Here is a 19,779-nt window from a genome sequence, read left to right as displayed (position 1 = left end):
GGCGTTTTCGATTGGCAAACTTTAATTTGGATTGATATTGGAACCATTGCAAAACTATAATGTCCTCAACGTTTTTTTTTATGTAGGCTGTATCTCATAATTTGACAGTTAGTCAAATTATATTTTTTGTCAAATTACGTCATCGCGACGGCTATATCATTATTGACATTTTCGCCATGACGGTAGTAACCTTTGTCCACTGCCGGCTGGTTTATAAAGGACGTAGGACCCGCTCGGCTGGTTGTTAATGGCCGCATTCATAAGAACAAATCGATTAGCAATCGAAAAATCGGATTTTGAGTTCGATGAGCAAAATGACGTTTAAGTAATACTTTTTCGATCAGTAATCAATTTATTTCAGTGCATTCATAAGAAAATTGCCGAGCAATTGCTAATCGATGTGTTTTTAAGAATGTGGTCAATGTTGTCATCGGTAATTCTTGAGTAATTCGGAATCGGACTTAACACGCGCAACCTAGTTTGGAAACGGAACACAGCCTAATTTCAGAAATGCACGACAGAAGTTAAAAAACGGAACGCGGTCGGTTTGACAGTTGTCAGCTGGCCGTTTGTTTGAAATGACACGCCACCTGGCGTTTGTTATCGGAATACAGCCACGTCACTTCTCAAAAACTCATTTTTGTAAAAGATTTTCCGAAAATCTAATCAAAAATGAACATTTTCAGGCTTCTGGGCGATTTATCCCACTTGTTGGCCATTATAATTTTATTGCAGAAGATTTGGTACACGAGATCATGCGCTGGTAAGTGAATTTCGCTTATGTTTTGCCGGTTGGTACTTTTGTTGTTTAAGGGGCTTTATTTTGCATCTTTTCTGTTATTTTTAACTTACATCTCGGTTTTTGACCCTTAAATTCAGTATTATCCACTATCTTTTACTCTAAAAGCTAACCAAATTAGTGTTTTTTTATACTTATTGCACTGATATTATGTCATATAAATTAGGCATGGTTCTGTAATGTAATGAAAGTAACAGATCATTCTTTTAAAGCCTTTAATTAAAATTCCTAGCTTGTGTTTTGTATAGGTCGTGAACTCACACAACTGTCATTGACTTGATAATTCTTTGATATCTTTATTTTCAAATATAATATATTGTTTTTTTTTTAGGAATATCAGGAAAATCCCAAATACTATTTGCCATAGTGTACACTTCAAGATACCTGGACTTACTAAACACTTATGTATCTCTATACAACACTAGTATGAAACTTGTGTTTCTTGCTAGCTCCTATGCAACTTTATACCTAATTTATCTTAAGTTTCGAGCCACTTATGATAGAAATCATGATACATTTCGTGTGGAATTTTTGTTGATTCCCTCAGTGCTTCTAGCACTCCTCATCAACCATCAGTTCACTGCCTTAGAGGTATGTGTCTGATTATTCTAAGAGTTGATTTTACTGGATTGTTTGATGGTTTTTTTAGGTACTTTGGACTTTCAGCATCTACTTGGAATCTGTAGCAATTCTTCCTCAGTTATTCATGGTAAGCAAAACTGGTGAGGCTGAGAGTATCACTTCTCATTACCTCTTTGCTTTGGGGTCTTACCGAGGTTTATACATTTTGAATTGGATTTACCGCTATTGGAATGAAGGGCATTATGATCTGATTGCTATTGTAGCTGGGGTAGTGCAGACTGTGCTCTATTGTGACTTTTTCTATTTGTATGTTACCAAAGGTAAGTGTGGATTTTTTTTAGTTAGAGTTCAGTCATTACTTAATGATTTTTTTGCAGTATTAAAGGGCAAAAAGTTGCAGTTGCCTGCCTAAGTTTTTTTTATTCCAGAATAAGTTTTGGAATGTTTGTGCTAATTTTTATTTTAAGTGTAATTGTTTATTTTTGAAACACCCTTGTTTATAGTAAAAAAGAAACCTTTGATATTGTGACAATGAATTGGTTAGAGTGGTAATAATACAGAAATTAAATTAGTTGATTATAATAACAAGTGTGTATAATAATTACTTTGCATTGGCAACATTTTGAGAGGGTTACAAATAATACTGTATTAACCCTGGCAGAATATTATTCTATTTACAAAGGAATCAAAGGATCATTAAATGTATTACATATTTTTTTCTATTAGTACATATTTTGTAAGAATGAGTACCAAAAATAACATTATTACACTACAATGTGCTTAATTAAAGAAATAGGGTGAATTGATGCTTGACTGACTCATTGAATGGTATACCTATACTGGTTTAAAGTTCAACAGTTTTATGGGATTAGCAATTTGTAATAATTATTATTGAATATTACAATGCTTGATTCCATCAGTTTTAATGTTTTACTTTTAAAAAGGATGTAAATATAGCAGGCATTTTGGATATGTCAATAAAGTTAAGCTATTACATACTTAGTAATCTGGTGTTTGATTTACTTCCTCAGCTGTGATTTAAAGGCTATTAATCAGTTTAATGTTAATGTGAAACTCTAAAGTTGACCTTGATTGATCCTTAAATTTATTGATGTTTTTTTTTAGATAATGATTTAATTAATTTAAGTACTTATGGGTGCTTAAGTAAAGTGATTTAATGCTAATGATTTAAATTTACGTCGTTTATCCAGGATGTTTCTAAAATGTAAAGCAAAAAGGCTGTCATAAAGTTCTAAGATCCACATAGGCCGCATTCGTTTTCAAGCTCCATGGAGCGAGCAGAGCGTTTTTGACGTCACGATGACGTAATTTGGCAAAACCATAGATTGACCAATTATCAAACTAGGTCATTGTGACGTCTAAAAAGCTCTGCTCGCTCCATGGAGCCTGAAAACGAATGTGGCCCTAGTAAGATTACTACAGGGTGGCCCAAAAAATGCGAGATGATAATATACATATTCTGTTATATCATTTTTATTAGATTTTGATAGATCACTTACACCTAGTTTGTTACCTGTAATTTAAATCAAGTAGGTACCTAAGTAATACAGGGTGGTTAATCATGGTGCATTTTGTATATCATTTTCAAAATTTTACATTCCTTTTTTATCAAAATTATGGAACTTTTGATTAAAAGGGATCAAAGTTTTGTATAATCGGCTATATGCCACCTGCCAAACGTTCCTAAACCCTGATTTTTGCAACTTTAGAGCATAGTTTGACAGTTTTGACGTTAGTGACAGTTGTCACGTGACTTTAGAACACTATTTAGCTACGGTCACGTGACAATTGACAAAATAACTGTCACAAATCTCAAAAACCCGTTTTATATCAAATACTGCAAGAAAACGTTCCTAAACCCTGATTTTTGTAACTTTAGAGCATGGTTTGACGTTATTGATGTCAGTCACGTGATTTCAGAAGACTGTTTAGCTAGACGGTCACGTGACAATTGTCAAAATAACTATCATAAATCTCAAAAACACGTTTTATATCAAATACTACAAGAAAACGTTTTTAAACTCTGATTTTGGCAACTTTAGAGCATCGTTTGACGGTTTTGACGTTATTGACGTCAGTCACGTGATTTCAGAAGACTATTTAACTAGATGGTCACGTGACAATTGTCAAAATAACTGTCATAAATCTCAAAAGCACGTTTTATATCAAATACTACAAGAAAACGTTTCTAAACTCTGGATTTTTGCAACTTTAGAGCATGGTTTGACAGTTTTGACGCTAGTGACTAGTTGTCACGTGATGTCTATCACGTGGTTTTAGAGAATAATTTGGAGTAATTGGATTGTTCCATTTAATAACGGGGTAGATTTTGATGGGACGAGCGAGCGGAGTGAAGTTATTGGAAATGAAGTAGATCTACCTGGGTCGGGGTAGCTTTGGCAATGACGCTGAACGGCTGAACCTGACGTGTTTAATTTAATTTTTTAACATTATCATTGCTTTCTGGTGTAAAATTAAAATTGTTCAACCTGTTCTAGTGCCTGCCGTAGTCTTTTAACACGTGGTGTCCTCTTTGGGCTGTTTGGGAAAGAACAATAAAAGAAATGTCAACCTTCACCGCCATACAGTTTTCTGTAACCGGTAAAATAATGATTGTATCTCTAAATCACTGAGGGGGCAGTGTGTTCTAAAACCGTTTAAATTTTAAGTTTGGTAAGAATGTATAGGCAAATATACGGTCGATTAGATACTTGATAAAAATGATGGATTTGTCAGCAAAACGGTAGTCTAAACATTAATTAAGAGAGTTTGAAACCAACCTAGGCTATACACTAAATTTCAGCAAAAAATACTGAGTGGTTCTCTAGATATTTCTACCACCACACCGTGAATCACCCTGTATAGACAGTTGGAGCTTAATAAACCTCCTGATTTAATGCTACTGTTACAACTTCCGGGTAATTTTTTAACTTGGAAAAACATATGAAAATTATGTGTCCTATTAAAATGGAATACCATAAATTTTTGCGCCACCTACCCCACAAAAAAAAAGGGTAAAAAAAGGGGTCAAGGTGTTTCAAAGTTGTTACCCAACATTTTAATACAAGGTGCTCGGTCAGCTGGCCTGTTGCCATACATTATCAACGTGTGCAGATAGACACCCTGTGTATTTTCAATGCCACACATAGGCAAATGTGTAAAAAACCAGCTGCGTATTTTTTTTAGTACCTCCGTCGGTTTTTACCTACATCTGGTTAATTTTATCGACAATGCATACACAAAGAATTATATTGTACTTCAGCAATCTACCCCAATTTATTTACCTGGAAGATTACTTAACTACCCTTGTATTAATATCTTTTTTTAGCATGTACTGTAAATAAGTGGATTTTTCAAACAGATTATTTATATAGGTACGTATGAAAGAAAAATCAGCTTTTTTGAATAATAAACATTTAGTTCGTAATAATAGTTAATGACAAGTAAAAATAGAACATTAAAAAAAAAACAAGGAAATAAATGGTATTTTTTTATTTTTTATTTAATCCAAAGTGTCTTTTGGTCTCCATTTTTAGCCCTGATAATAACGCTAATAAGTCCTTCGAAACGTTGGCATTTGAGGTGAATTAAATGTTTTTTATCTACTCCTAGCATGGTAATCATTCATTACATAGCTCATTTTGAGTTACGTAATGAGCGATTTTACCGCACTAGTGCGATAATAATCGATTTTATCGCACTAGTGCGATAAAACAACTTTAAATGAAAATGTCTGCTGTAATTGTTTATTGAATTTAAACATAACTTTGATACATTTTTTCATATTTCTCCTTTGACTTGGCAGGCAACAAGCCAAATACCACGTTTGCGGCAGCTTCTTCAATATCTGACGGAAGTTCTTCAGACATGTTCATAACGAAATGCACTTTAAAAAATTTGTGACTGACACTGTTAAATTGTCGCTTAAGTAATATGTGGAAACAAATGGCCACCATAGCAACAACACCAAAACAGTACAGCGTAGATGACAAAATTTAAGGGTAACAAATAACTACCCGTAGCAAGCATATACGAGACGTTCCTAAATAGTTCACATTGCACAAAATATGAATTTTCTTCTTACTTTACGCTGCTTCTGATGGTCGTAGATAAAATGTTGTACATCACCCGTGGGGTATGGCAAATTAACGTACTCGTGTGATCACCACAACTCGGTCTACGACCTCGTCGTGGCAACACTCCCACTCGTGACTATAAAAATGCTCATACCCCACTAGTAATGTAAATAACTATTTTTTCTCTCAAAAAAGGGATTATTTAAAATACAACGGTGACAATGATATGTCATAATCAAGTCCCTGCGCTTTAAAACAAAAAGAGTAACAAAATAGACTTTACCTACGATCGTCAGTGTAAATAGCGAATTACGCATCGCTTTAAGTTACGTAATGACCCTCTTGTAAAAAGAACGCACAAAAAGTGGACAGGACTTACACTTATAGGATACGTGCTCTAAAACACATTACACACTCTAACTAGGTCTAGCATTTTTTTCTATTTTGTGCGTAAAATGCTTCTTTTTGCACTATTTATGTAATACACTATTACATCACCAGTTGCATAAAAGTTTACTTTACCCACAAATGTTGTAATGTTTGTTATTTACGCCTAGATTTCGATAGCCAATCGCTCCAGGGCTTTCAATTATTTTTACTGACCCATCTTACAAGATAACGGACGGTAGAAAAAAATATAAAACGTTGTACAGGGTGACTGTTGAAAGTTTTACCACCCTCTTAACTCTCTTATTGCTTTTGCTTTAAGCGAAAAATTGTAAAATACAAATCTTGTAAATAGTGTTGTGTACTTTATTAAATAAAAATGTTTAATATAAATTTTAATATTAAGTATTTTTAGTTTACTAGTATACAAAGTGTTCCAAATTTCAGTAATAATTTATACTTTTGAATTTTTCAATGGATGTCAAATTTTTATGTAAAATAGTAAGTAGTCCATGCGTGTTTTTGACACTTTGTGTTCTAAGTACATTTTTCCACTAAATGGTAAGATAAGAATTGACATTTTGATCTTGACAATCTCATTTATTTTTACAGTTTTTAACAGAATTTTTTTCCACTTTCTTCAAAATACACTAATAACACTAGGTATTTGATCAAGGTATTTTTTCCTATATAAAATTTAAAAAAAACTGAATTTCACTTTTCTGAAAGGTACAGGATGTCTCATTATAAACTTTTTTGTTTATGATTTTAGAAAAAAAAATGTTTATACAAAAGTTGTAGAATATGTTCTAGAGATTTGAACGTAACTTACTAGAATTATACAGAATGTCCCAAAAAAGTGTGACAGACCAAACTTATGTTTTTTTTAAATCGAACTCCCTGTATATTATTCAACTGTTGAATATTGCACGTCGAGACGATTTCAACGACTTATGGTCTTTTGGATTTTTCTCTAATATTTTTGTCAAAAAATGAGAAAAAGCAAATCAAGTGTTTATAGCTATTAACGAGGCTATTAATAACTATTATTAACTTTTTTTTTATGATAATTTTCTATTGTCAGTAACCGGCGTAAGTAACAATATGTTGATCCGTCTGTTAATACTCGTTTTTTGGAAAAAGTATTACAGAAAAATCCAACAAACCATATATCGTTGAAATCGTCTCGACGTGCTGTATTCAACAGTTAAATAATATACAGGGTGTTCCATTTTAAAAAAGTGTTTTTTTTTTAAAAAAGTAGTAGTTTAGTCTGTAAGCACTTTTTTGGGACATCCTGAATAAGTCGGGTTTAAAATTTTTAGAACGAATTCTACAACTTTTTGTATACCTAAACATTTTTTTTCTAAAATCTTAAACAAGAAAGTTAAAAGGAGGACCGTTTGTAATAAGACACCTTGTACATAACTATCAAATTTGGTATTGTCATTAATTGTTAAACTGGTCCTGTATTCTAATAAGAAAACTCTAAATTTATTATTCAAAGTACGGTAAACTTTAATTTGGATTGATATTGGATGTTTGGTACCAACTAGAAAACGATTTTTTTAACTGTCAGTTTTTCCGAAAAGTTTTTGGAAATTTTCAGAAAAAATGTCGATAAATTTACAGACAGAAAATAGATACATCCATTGGCCACAAAATGTCATAGTCACGTGAGCATTCAACCAATGAAACTTGACATTTACTGTTCTGAGTTGGAACAGTTGTTTCTGAGTCAGGGATTGCCTCTGCAAACAGACCTAATATCGATACAGAAATTATTACATCATAATATAGGTAGGGGGTAGTCAAAATTCAAGCAATCACGAAACTCTACCTGTACCATGAAACCATTGACCATAAACCGAAAGAAGAACTACTTGACCGAACAAAAACTCAAACTTTGGTCACGGGCCGTAATCTCTTTCTTTCAGCCCTTGATCCGTAAATAACCATTATACAACTCGTTAGCTAAAGTTACTGTGATCAGTTCTAAAAAAGTGTGAATTTATAAAAAAATTGTAAAAACCTCTTTAAAATCTTTATAAAACTGTAATTCATGTAGCATAAACAATATTTTAGTAAATCGTAAACATTCACTCTATAAACAAAAAGTCAACCAACAAAGCGAGAGGTAAACATTTATTAACGGTTGCTTATAAGCATTCGCTACACAAATCCAACCGAACCGTTTCAAAGACTGTTTTCCCCAAGTCCAATTCCAATTTCAACGTGTCAGACAAAGACGGGACTAGTCATCCTAGTGGATTAGCATTTTTATAAGACCCGTAAATTTCCCATCTACAGGAAGCTTTATTAGTAGAACCTAGCAACGCCCTATGGTGCGTAATTACACTCTGCAACTACCGGCCTCTCGGTTCTTTGTGTTTCGAAGGGGTTTCCCGACGACTACTTGAAAAGTACGTCAAATCTTTGGAAAAGAGTACTCTAAGCAAATAACTGACAGTCTTGAGGATCGATTAGAAGCAGGCTTTTCACGGAAAATTACGGTTAGGAAGTAGAAAAGTAAAATTAAATGCAAAATAGTCTCTTCGGCAGCAAAGCGAAACGGAAAACGATGCGGTGTGTCGAGGATTGAATCGTGCCGATCGTTACAGCTGATTCTGACACACGGCTGTTGCCAGGCCGTGAGTTCATAAGGGAAATCCTCGAATTCTATTGGTCGGATTCTCGGGCCCGGGCAGTGGTTGAAAATGTCGACTCGCCAAACCTTTAAAGAAACTTTAGAAAGAACTATTCGAGTTTGGAATTTAGAGTCTAATTGTAAAAATGAGTTTTATTTTGAAATATTTTTGTCTGAAAATTGTTGGTCAAAAATCCCAGGTGCAAATCAAACGTCACTAGTTTTCCCGCTAGTGGAATTGTTCAGATATTTTGAGAATTTTAGTTTTGAAGCAATTATTGTTATTGTAAATAAATTTAGAGAAAGAGAGTATGAAAGCACAATTTACAGTCATTTTTTATTTCAAATATAAATTTTACATAAATGAAATAGCGTTACAAATTTTACAATGCACTGACTACACCAAAATGAGTTAGTAAATATTATGCAATTTGAATAACTTTTTTACAATAAAACTTCAAATTACTTGTTTTGGCAGTATTTTTTTAAGATAGTGTCAGTGTTAAATGATGGTTTTGGATAATTTACAATTAAATTCTATAATCCTGATCATAACAATAATTGGAAGAGATCTGTTCTACATTCATTTACAGTGTCCGTTTTTCGAGTCCACAATGGAAAACTGACTTATTTGAAGAGATACAAGAAAGTTTAATTTTCCCTCTCAGCTCAAATAAGTTAATTTATACTTACATTCGTGACATTTACCTATTTACCAAAATAATATAATTAGCCAAATTATATTCTCTGCATATGTCTAGAATAACTTTTTTTGCATATGCCCACTCACAACAATATTCTATGCACTTTGTTGACCATCAGTTACATCTGTAGAATCATACGCTTTATATATTTTTTATTATTTTTTTAATTAGTGCTTATCGGCAGTTACTTACTAAAGTAGTAAGGCTTCTCATTTGAAAATCCCCAAGTTACCTTTGCTATAATATTGACAATATAGCTACGATCAAAAAAGAGTATTATTATTTACTTTTTTTTTCAATTTTAAACATCCTTTCATAAAATAAGTACTTTTCGAGATGGTTTTCTTAAGGTAACTGAACCACTTCGTATAAAGACCTGTGAAAGTGACAATGTTTAGGTCAGAAAAAGCTAAGAAATCTCACTTATAACAATCCCTATAGAATACGCACTCAGTTGACAGTTTATATTATTGTCAAAAGTATGTCAGCTGTCAACGATCAAATCAGCAGCCAAATGACAGATTAATAATGTCTTTTCAAAAATTCCAGTATGGCTAAATTAGTGGTAGAAACTTTTTTGACTACCATCATCAACAAAAATTGTGTTTTTATTGATGATGCAAAAATTAAGTAATTGACACGTTGTCATTGCAACTTTTCCCCACACACACACACACTTACTTTTCCCCACACAGTCACATTTGATGCCCTACATTTTTGTCTGTGTTAAGTCTCTGAACGCGAGATGATCCAAAAGTCACGTGGGCTCTGTGTAATTCTGCAATTATAGTGTCATGTGTCATGTTTTTAGATTTATTTATTTAGCGCACCTATTTATTATTTGTAGATTGAAACCGATTTTTAGATTGCTATCGATTTGTTCTTATGAAATGTGAAAAAAACAATAACACACAGCAATAATAGATTAGTTGAATGTTTGAATAACAAGGTAAAGAAAACCTAATTTCAGAAAACAAAAATTCAGCATGGCTGTACTGTTCTGGCAAATTGATTGAAAACAACTTGAACACTGAATTGGATTGCTTGTACCTATGTTGTCTAGTCAATCAGACTTTTTACACCTTATTATATCATTGTTATTCAAACTAAATAAATAAATAAAATAAATACGTATTTATTTAGCACTTGGCTAGTATTCTAGATTAGTTAGTTATTATTTAGCTCTACAACATCTTAAGGAAAACAATTTTAAGCATCAGCCTCCCTAATAACAACAAAATACTCTACAACTGTTGGTAACTGGACTGGACTCAATAAAAGTAGCAATGTTACCTGGCTTTAAGCTAGCAGATTGGCTTTACTCTCTAGTTTCCTTCAAAGCCTCAAGGTTTCTGTTCTGATCTGAATTTACACTACACTAGGAATCCTTTGAGGTATTCTGTCACTGATAAATTGTATGGGGGAAGGTTTCTACATTAAATTCAGAGAGCTACTGACTAGTGATTCTATTATTGTGTAAATAGTGTCATTCGTTCATGTTTTCCCAAAATCTTACCATATTCATTACACATGTATTGTTTTTGTTTACTTTTAATTTGAGGTTAGATTTTTTAATCACAGATGACAGATGAAATAATAGGGAGGTGTGGTAGCGCTATAGCAATTCGACTGCTAAATGAAAAATAAATAATTTCATTCAAATTGTTAAACAAGTAGACATAAATCGGACTAAATACAGCTCGCTGACCGAATACAGATTATCCAAATGATTGGAAATAAATTAGGAATAATCCAGCAACAAAATTAATTTTGTCCGGGGTCTAATACCCCCCTAATGCGTTTGACAACAAGGCGCTGAAATTACGGCCTACTTGATATTTTTTTTGTTTTCCGTCTTTGTTCCGCGCATTCTATCTATGTTTCTCTGTCCCTTACACAGTTTTCCGATGGTCGGTTTTGGATTTACCACACCTGTATACCTAATATAAATACTTTTTTTTTTCAAGCGGTCTAAAATAAGCCTATTATTGATCTGTACTGCCGGCGTAGAAAGGCTACATTATGTTATTAGTACAAAAATGGATTTTCATTATTGTCTTAGGAGATAAAAAAATAATGTCCACAACTTGATTCAGATTAAAGCGTTGTATTTAAAAAAAAGCAGATGAAATTAATGCTACACTTACTTTGCTTTGGTTGGCTCTACAATACAATCCTTTCATGTTTTTATTCAGGAATACAGTTTTCTTGAAGCTTCCAGGGCTAAATTTGTGATCAAAATTAACGTAAACAAACGGACAACACGACACTTGGCACGGCAACACGATGCACGGCACACAACAATTACCTAACACGAAGTCATTTCCAAAGTTGTCCAACAGAGGGCGTATCATGGCTGTCTAGGTTTACTGATGGTGTAAACATCTCATTTTTAAAAAACAAGAAAGGCAACCACTATGAATCCTGGTATGTAGGCTTGTTTTTTACCGAAAAAGTTTCCTAAGAATGTTTGTATTTCCCTCCAACATTTTCAAAAACACAAAAGTTGGAAAAAACTAGTTATTAGTTGTATCAGAAACACGGCAAACCGAAAGCGTAGACACCCTTGACAATGTCAGTGACAGTTATGTCGTTAATGTCAACTAAATAATGCGCGTCTATTTCTCTTTGTTTAATACAAATAAATAAGGATGGAACTATATGAGCGTATTTGGTTGCCTATGATAATATCATGCATTAAAGTCAATGAGTAAAAAGAACAAGTATCAGGAGGTAACAATAATACAAATTATAACTCGTTTGTGCATTAAGCGAGGGGGACGGAAGTTGATTGCGCATTCGCCTACTGCGCAGTTGAATTGACGCAAAGTCATTGAAAGTGTGATGTTTGTTTTGTTTGTTTTGTTTGTTTGTGGTTCTTTAACAGTTGAGTTTTGCAAATTTAAATTAAGTTGTACAGTGGACATAACAAATATTGACGGCCGCCATATTACTCCCCCCGCCTCCCTCTTGTTTCTGTCACCCACTTGGTTTGCTATTGCTCCTTCCTGCTATGTTTACATTTTTTTTATTCATTGATTAAAGTAAAACAATTAAAAATGGCTGTTAATACATGGTCGACGGAAAAACTAGTAAACCCTCACGTTTGACTGAACTTTTCACGATTCCTACTAATACAACATCGTTGCCTTCGCTATCGTCTGACTATTGGAATAAACCGCGTTTGGCCGGTAAGCGGAACAATTCGACCCACTGTCGTTTGACAGGGGGCCGGCGGCCGATCAGCTGATCAAGTTCTGCCGAGTTCTTTGTTGGCCGGCACCGGAGCAAGATTGGCACACGGAACGGCTCCCGAGAGGCGACGTAAAAAAATGCCGAGAAGCCCATGAAAGAGGAAACTTCTAGATGAAACAATTGAAAATCGCCAATTTACGGCCCGAATTTGACAGCAGGGGTTGACAACCGCGCGGTTGGCCATCGCACGTTCACGATGTTTCGGAGCAGTTTTCAGGAAGAACGGGTCGCCAAAGACTCCAAACTGCAGGCGGTGTTTAGCAAATTGTCGGGGGTGATACCCAGGGCCGAAGACTGCTTCCAGGGGAACGACGTCCCCAAAATTATGTCCTCTGACATCATCGAGTCCGTGCTGGCCGATTCTCCCGTACCTGTTCCGACAAGTAAGTTTTGCCGCTTTTCTGCTTTTTTTCTAACCTTTATTTATTTGGTTATCGCCACTTTTTTTCTTATTTCTAAAAGAAATATCATGTGTTTTTTAACTGTATGCCGGTCCAATTCATTTAAAATAATGTGCTAGTTTATAATCAAAGGTCCCCCTAAATTGTGCATGTTTAAAAATACATCATTAGTTAGTGCACTATAAAATAAATCCCTTAATTAAGTAGTGCTGTAACGCACTTTATAAAGTGGTTTCCCACTTTAAAAGTAATAATTTTAATCAACCTTATATTGTAAAGATCATAAAGGTCAAAGTACAGTGGCAGAAAACACACTTATTAAAAATTAACTGCTTAAATCCACAATACTACAGATTTACCTAAGAATACCTATAAAAAATTACAGTGATATAATATCTATCTTTTTATTAAAATAATCCTAAATTGCACTTTTAGTGCTTTAGTTTCAGAGTTTTGTGTAGTAGACTTTAAGGTGTCTGACAAGTGGCGCCCCCTTTTATAAATCAAGTCTACTCTACTGGTCTCATTTTTTCACATTTCTGAATCTGGGGCCTGATTTACTAATTTGGTACACTAGGGGGTGTTTGGCACCCTTGAATTTATTAGCGCTCTGCTTTTCAGCCGGGAGCCCCTTTTCTGTGTTCTTTTTTGTCTTTGTGTCAATTTAATGAGTGAATGTATCAAGGTAGTTTATATCTCTGTATAGTTGTTGATTACCAGTCTTTTAGGAAAAATTCGAAGTGTTTGAGGTATACCGGGTGTCCCAAGCAATTCGAGTCGATTACTTAAAGCTAAAATTTCGTGTCTATTAATATTTTTCTATGAGCATACAGGGTGTCCCACGACGAAAGACATCGATTGATATTGGAAAAAGTATAAATAGGAGAGTTTTGAAAATTTGGCAGAATACTGATGTGGGCATGCCCAATCTAACTAAAATATTTTCAAGATGATTGCACTTCCGTTTATACCGGAAGTCGATCACAACTTTCTTATTTTAAATAGAACACCCTATGTATTATTACATACCAGGTGTCCAAGAGCACCCTGAACATAGGAGATTAACATGGGAAAACGGTTTTGATTTTTTTGCGCCTGTACGGTTGATTTGATTGAAAAATCGTATTAATGAAAGTTGTAGTACCTATCACGGACTAGTTTTCTGTATTTTTTCAGATCTCTAACTTGAGCCCTTTCTACACGAACAAAAATGCGAAAATTTAAACTTTTTACCTGCACTGTATAAGCGGTTGTCGAAAAAAAAAAAACGAATATGGGTTGGATTTAGGTATAGGCAAAAAAATTGAAACGTATAGTAATTTTTAAGGCTCAAAATGATTCCGTCATAAAAAATGTGGGTTTCTATTTAAAAAGAAATTTTTCATTTTTTTTAGTGGCAAGTTTATGATTTTTTTTTTGACGACCCTGTATACAAATGAGTCATTACGCACCCTCAGTTTAATAAAACGATCCTTTATTTACAATAACCCAAAGTTTCATTGCAAAATGAAATACTGTTTTGACAGAGTACAAAAATATGTTGAGCGTTGCAACTGTCACTTTTTTGGAAAAACATCAAATATTTCGAAAACGGCTAGAGATAGGCATAGGGAAGAATTTTGTGAGGAATCCAAATATGTAATAATACATAGGGTGTTCTATTTAAAATAAGAAAGTTGTGATAGACTTCCGGTACAAACGGAAGTGCAACCATCTTGAAAATATTTTAGTTAGATTGGGCATGCCCACATCAGTATCCTGCCATATTTTCAAAACTCTCCTATTTATACTTTTTCCAATATCAATCGATGTCTTTCGTCGTGGGACACCCTGTATTATATCAAGTTATTTGAATTTATACAGGGTGGACCACAAGTAATGGGACATAGAGCTACAGCATATTCCTGACATCAAAATAATACGATTTAGCTGAATTGTCCTAAGAAAGATACAGGGTGTGAAAGTTGAAATTATGTTCTTGATGTCTTATCATATCATCAAGGTTTTTTGAAATAAATTACTGAAAATTTGTATCAGGGGGTTTTGTCAGCCAGAAAATACGATGCGATCTTAAAAAAAATCTATTTTAAGCTTTTGGGTCTTTAAAATTTGGAAAAACAGTCACGTAACCTGAGGAAGTAATTTTTATTGAATCATTAATCCTTATTGACATTTTGACAATAGTCAAATGTTGTGTACAAATTGTAAAAGCAGACATGCTAATTAATCCAACCTAAAAACGTGACCATAAAAAAAATTAATTTCGAGGGTGTATTTCATCAAGATTTATCATTATCTCAATACCAGGGGACTTATAACTAAATTTAAGAATGTCACAAATGTGTAAACATTTGAAGGTATCGTAAGGCAGTTTAAATAATTTAAAGTTATTTTGATGTATTTCAAGGCAGTTTGAGGCATTTTAGGCAGTTTTAAGGCATTATCACTATAAGGCATTTTCAGCAATAATAGAAGCGTTGTGAGGTATTTTAAAGGCATTTCAAGGTATTTTGTATGCAAAAAGGTATTTTGATGTACACAAAATTATCGCTGATCTACCCCTCGTTTTTCTTATATGTAGTCGTGGGACAATCTGTATACCAGTACAGTCTCATATTGTCCCGGTGTCTATCAAATCAGAAAAAATACACGGAGATGACATCTTTGTAATCGAAAAAAAAAGCTTAATTCAAATATACAAAAATCCAATATAGTGCCCATAAGAAAAATAAACGATGAGTATGATAACCTTGATGATAACCAAGAACCGAACGGTTTCTTTATCTTTCAGGCCACCAAACTAGTCACGATTTTTTTGGTCAATTAAGTACGTTTTTATCTGCAAATCTTTTTTCCTACCCACATATTTTTTTAGAAAAATGACAACTTGTATAGCCAAAAATGCATATCGCAATTAGATGGCAATCACTGCGTTTTGGTTAATAATGTTTCTGATCTGACTCGAACATGGGATTGAACCATCTGCACGATGATTTGTATACAATCTTGTAGATTACTAAACAACAATCCTTAACCTATCTATATCCATGCAGTCCAAACAAGTGTCAAAACAGCTCAGAAGCTTAAATCAAAACAAAAACTAAAACTCAGTCAGATTTTCCTAAAACAAGTAGATGAACGTTATACAATTTTTCAAAAATTATTTGCTGTCCCTCTCATTTAGCTAGGTATACTCTTATAATCAAGTGCTCCCCTTGTGTATGTTTTATAGTACGTCGTTATTTAGCCATAAAATAAATCGTCTAATTAAGTAGTGCTGTAATGCACTTTATAGCGATTATGAATGGTAAGTGGGTTCTCGCTTTACAAATAAAATTTCTAATCAGTATTGTGTAGAGAACAAAGCTTAAAGGTTATAACAAAAAAATTAATAAAACACACTTTATGATTAATTATTTAACTTAATTATTGTTATAGGCCAGGTTATAGGGTAATAATAGCTGGGTATATCTTGAGTAACCATCAATATCATTTAGCAATACGCTCTTCAATTATTTAAAAAAGTAAACCTAGGAAAGTTATCTGGTCAATTTTCTTTAATTTTGTAACAATTTTAACATTATTTATGAAATTCTGGGTTTTCATGCTTGACGTGGGGCTCTTTTAGGGAAACCCTTTTAAAACGGTCATATTTTTCTTACGTTTCTCTAGATTGTGGATGGGGAATGCTTTGCTGCTAAATGTTTAGTTAAACCAAGAAAAACATCTAAAATGTTTTTGTGATTCCAGCGTTGCCACACTTACATAAAATGGGTGACAAAAACGGATTTTGTTCAGCAACCCTAGTAACTAATATCATTTTTCGATTCTGCTATTTTGTCTCCACAATTTTTGTTCTGAAAAGTTTCTTTCTCAATTTTATCATTTTCGAGATATTTATCATTAAACATTTAAATTTTCAATATTCGGAACGCTGTATCAGGCACACGGTATGCATGTTACTATCTTACTTTTTTAAAAAATTCAAAATTTTGATTTTTTTTTTACTTTTTTGAAAATTGGCGAACATTTTTGAACCACTGTGCTGCTTTGTCATTGTAGCCAAAATAGCTGATTAATAGAGTTAATTGTTGGAAGCCCATTTAATTTAGGAAGATTTTTGGTTCTAAACATTTTCACGATTTTGTTTTCGAGAACCACATAAAACTGTCAAATGACGCCATTTGAGTTTGGAGAAATTATTGAAGAAATGAATGAAAAATGTTGTTTGCTTCGAAGCAAAATTCTAATTTCTTGTCTAATGCGTCAATCCATTCAAATATTCCCATTCAAAATAATCACTCCCAGTCAAATCAGTCAACAAGTTTTTGCGTATGGCAACGCAAAATTGTTAAAATGACTATCTTGAAAACCTGACTGAACTTAAATTGCAAATAAAAAGTGTTGGAATTCAAAGTTGTTGAGTTTTCCATCTGATAATCACCCCTATGAATGTTTACGGTGACTTCACCCACAAGTTAGCAATAAAGTTAACAATGTATTTAATTGTTACCTTTATTTTCAACATATCTATCAGTTAATGTGAATATTTTGTCATAGGGGCGCTGGCCACTTTGGAAGGGAATAGAACGTGATAATGAAGGAATGCGACTTGTTAATAAGGCGAGAAAATGTAGAAATTAATTTTCTGAATTCCCTTAGAATTATTTGATAATTTTGTTGTTTTTTGTATGAATTTAAGTTACCTAATTATCAAATTATCATTAGCTAAATCGCTAAAATACAGCATTGGAAGATTTTACTTTAAAATTGATAATAATGTGCTTACTGGCTAAGTGAAAGGTTTCATATTTTTAGATAAACTGGTTAAATCTTTTATTTTGCAGGAGTATCAGAATACTGTTTGTTTATTCTATATATTTCTTACGTCAGCAAACTTGGGTTACAAAAAAAGAACATGGAAACATATTTACAACGTTTCAACTTTTCAAGCCAAACAGGTGATTAAACTCATGATTTTAGCTTAATTTAGACGTTTTTGAAGGTTTTCAACGTTCTTTCACTAAATTTATAAAGAGTACTAAACATTTCCGAAATGTTCCACCTTTGAATGCAACCATAGAAGCTTTAGTGCAATTTTCTGTTGCAGGTAATAACCACTTTAATCTTGAATATCTCAGAAACGATGTAATGATCTACAGGTTGTCCCATTTAATATAGTGCAGTTTTTGGTATGTGAATGCAATCACTACACTGTTGAATCATTGGCAGTTTTGATCCTGAATATATCGAAAACTATACACTCTGAAGCCTTGGAAAACAAATTACCATTACGTAATAATATACAGGGTGTCTCATTGAAAAAAAAAAGTCATGATTAAACTTTAAAGGGCAAGGATATTTTGCACCCTTACTGGTATTTTGCCTTGGGTAGATTGTTGCAGCTTGCTTCCTATTCAATTCCTTCCACCCATTTAACTTCATCATTAACGAAAATCCATTCAGCACATGTTTGGACAGGACCAACCACGCTTGCCAGTCATCTATGGCCGCTGCCTATCTATTAAACTATAAATGGATCTAATGAAATCGAGTCTGCCTTAATAGGTTTGTGTTGTGACCGAACAATTTTCCCTACTACATGAGTTGCAAAAATGTCACAATCTTGTATATCATAGCTAGTTAGGACTATGGTTGTTAAGAACAAGCTCAGCTAAAATCAACACCTTACCTACACTAATTCTTTGGTTTTAATTCTGTTTCCGGTAAAAAAGGGGAGGAGCCACCCAAACCAATAGAAATCCACCTCCCCATGGTGAAAATTGAGGTAGTACCTAAGACCATAAATAAAGTATGGGTCCAAACATGTTCTTTGTCATTTTATTGACCTGGCGTAAAGAATTCCATTATCCCACCAATAAGAGTAAAGAATTTCTTGTCTCTTGACAAAATGTTCTTGAATAAATTGTTTTCCCTCTATGCTGACACCTGTTCCAAAAAAATACTAATACAGTGTGACCCATTTAGAATGGAAACACCCCTATAAAATTTTAGGTTATTAACCGATTTCAATGATTTTTTTTTTGAAATAATTAGGAATGAAATGTCTATTACGGGAGAAAATTTTAAATATTTATTTCAGTTTTCAGGTCATATTACGATACTTTTTCTTGATAGAAAATGGAGAATTTTTATTAGCGATTTTTTTATTGAAAAAATTACTACGCCACTGGATCTATAGTGCTTTCAAATAGCTGTGACCAAAATTTCATGAAAATCCATTCATTAATAACAAAGTTATGACAAATTAAAATTCAAAAATCCTCTAAGCTAACGGTCACAAAAGAACACCCTGCATCAACTGTTGCCATAGAAATGGTGTTACTATTTACTTGTTTATTATTACTTATTAATTGATTAATTACTAAAAAAAAAATCAAAAAAAAAAAAATCAAAAAAAAAAATTAAAAAAAAATCAAAAAAAAAAAAATCAAAAAAAAAATAAAAAAAAAAAAAATCAAAAAAAAATTTGGTCACAGCTATTTGAAAGCACTATAGATCCAGTGGCGTAGTAATTTTTTTAATAAAAAAATCGCTAATGAAAATTCTCCATTTTCTATCAAGAAAAAGTCTCGTAATATGACCTGAAAACTGAAATAAATATTTAAAATTTTCTCCCATAATAGACATTTCATTCCTAATTATTTAAAAAAAAAAATCATTGAAATCGGTTAATAACCTAAAATTTTATAGGGGTGTTTCCATTCTAAATGGGTCACACTGTATATACTTTTTCTAACCTGAATATGTTTACAAAACAGTAAAACATTTTCATCACGTGTTTTAATTGAATATCATTTTAAAACAACATTGTACGCTATAAATTAAGTAAAGTGTGTCCAAATTGAAATAGCAACCCAAAAATTTATTCGTATTGCTTTTGTCA

General features: G+C 33.0%; 2 protein-coding genes across 2 annotated transcripts in view; both read left to right on the top strand.

The window, feature by feature from the left end:
- Positions 1–588: 588 nt before the first annotated feature.
- KdelR (ER lumen protein-retaining receptor) lies at positions 589–2,387 on the top strand. The gene is made up of 4 exons (XM_081977807.1): positions 589–763; positions 1,131–1,390; positions 1,449–1,701; positions 1,759–2,387. The coding sequence occupies exons 1-4, from the start codon at positions 673–675 to the stop codon at positions 1,791–1,793; spliced, it is 639 nt and encodes a 212-aa protein (XP_081833933.1). The 5' UTR covers positions 589–672; the 3' UTR covers positions 1,794–2,387.
- Positions 2,388–12,484: 10,097 nt separating this feature from the next.
- Positions 12,485–19,779, top strand: part of LOC145725519 (protein charybde-like) — a 31,140-nt gene continuing 23,845 nt past the window's right edge. Inside the window, exon 1 of the mRNA XM_081974320.1 lies at positions 12,485–12,854. Within this exon, the coding sequence (XP_081830446.1) occupies positions 12,668–12,854 (187 nt within the window). The 5' untranslated portion in view covers positions 12,485–12,667. The remainder of the gene's footprint in view (positions 12,855–19,779) is intronic.

Source organism: Ips typographus, linkage group LG1 (genome assembly GCF_016097725.1).
Source record: "Ips typographus isolate SLU linkage group LG1, UJ_Ityp_2.0, whole genome shotgun sequence".
NCBI classification, from domain to species: domain Eukaryota; kingdom Metazoa; phylum Arthropoda; class Insecta; order Coleoptera; family Curculionidae; genus Ips; species Ips typographus.
Note: the sequence above shows the minus strand (reverse complement) of the source record. Positions and strands in the feature narration are given on the sequence as shown.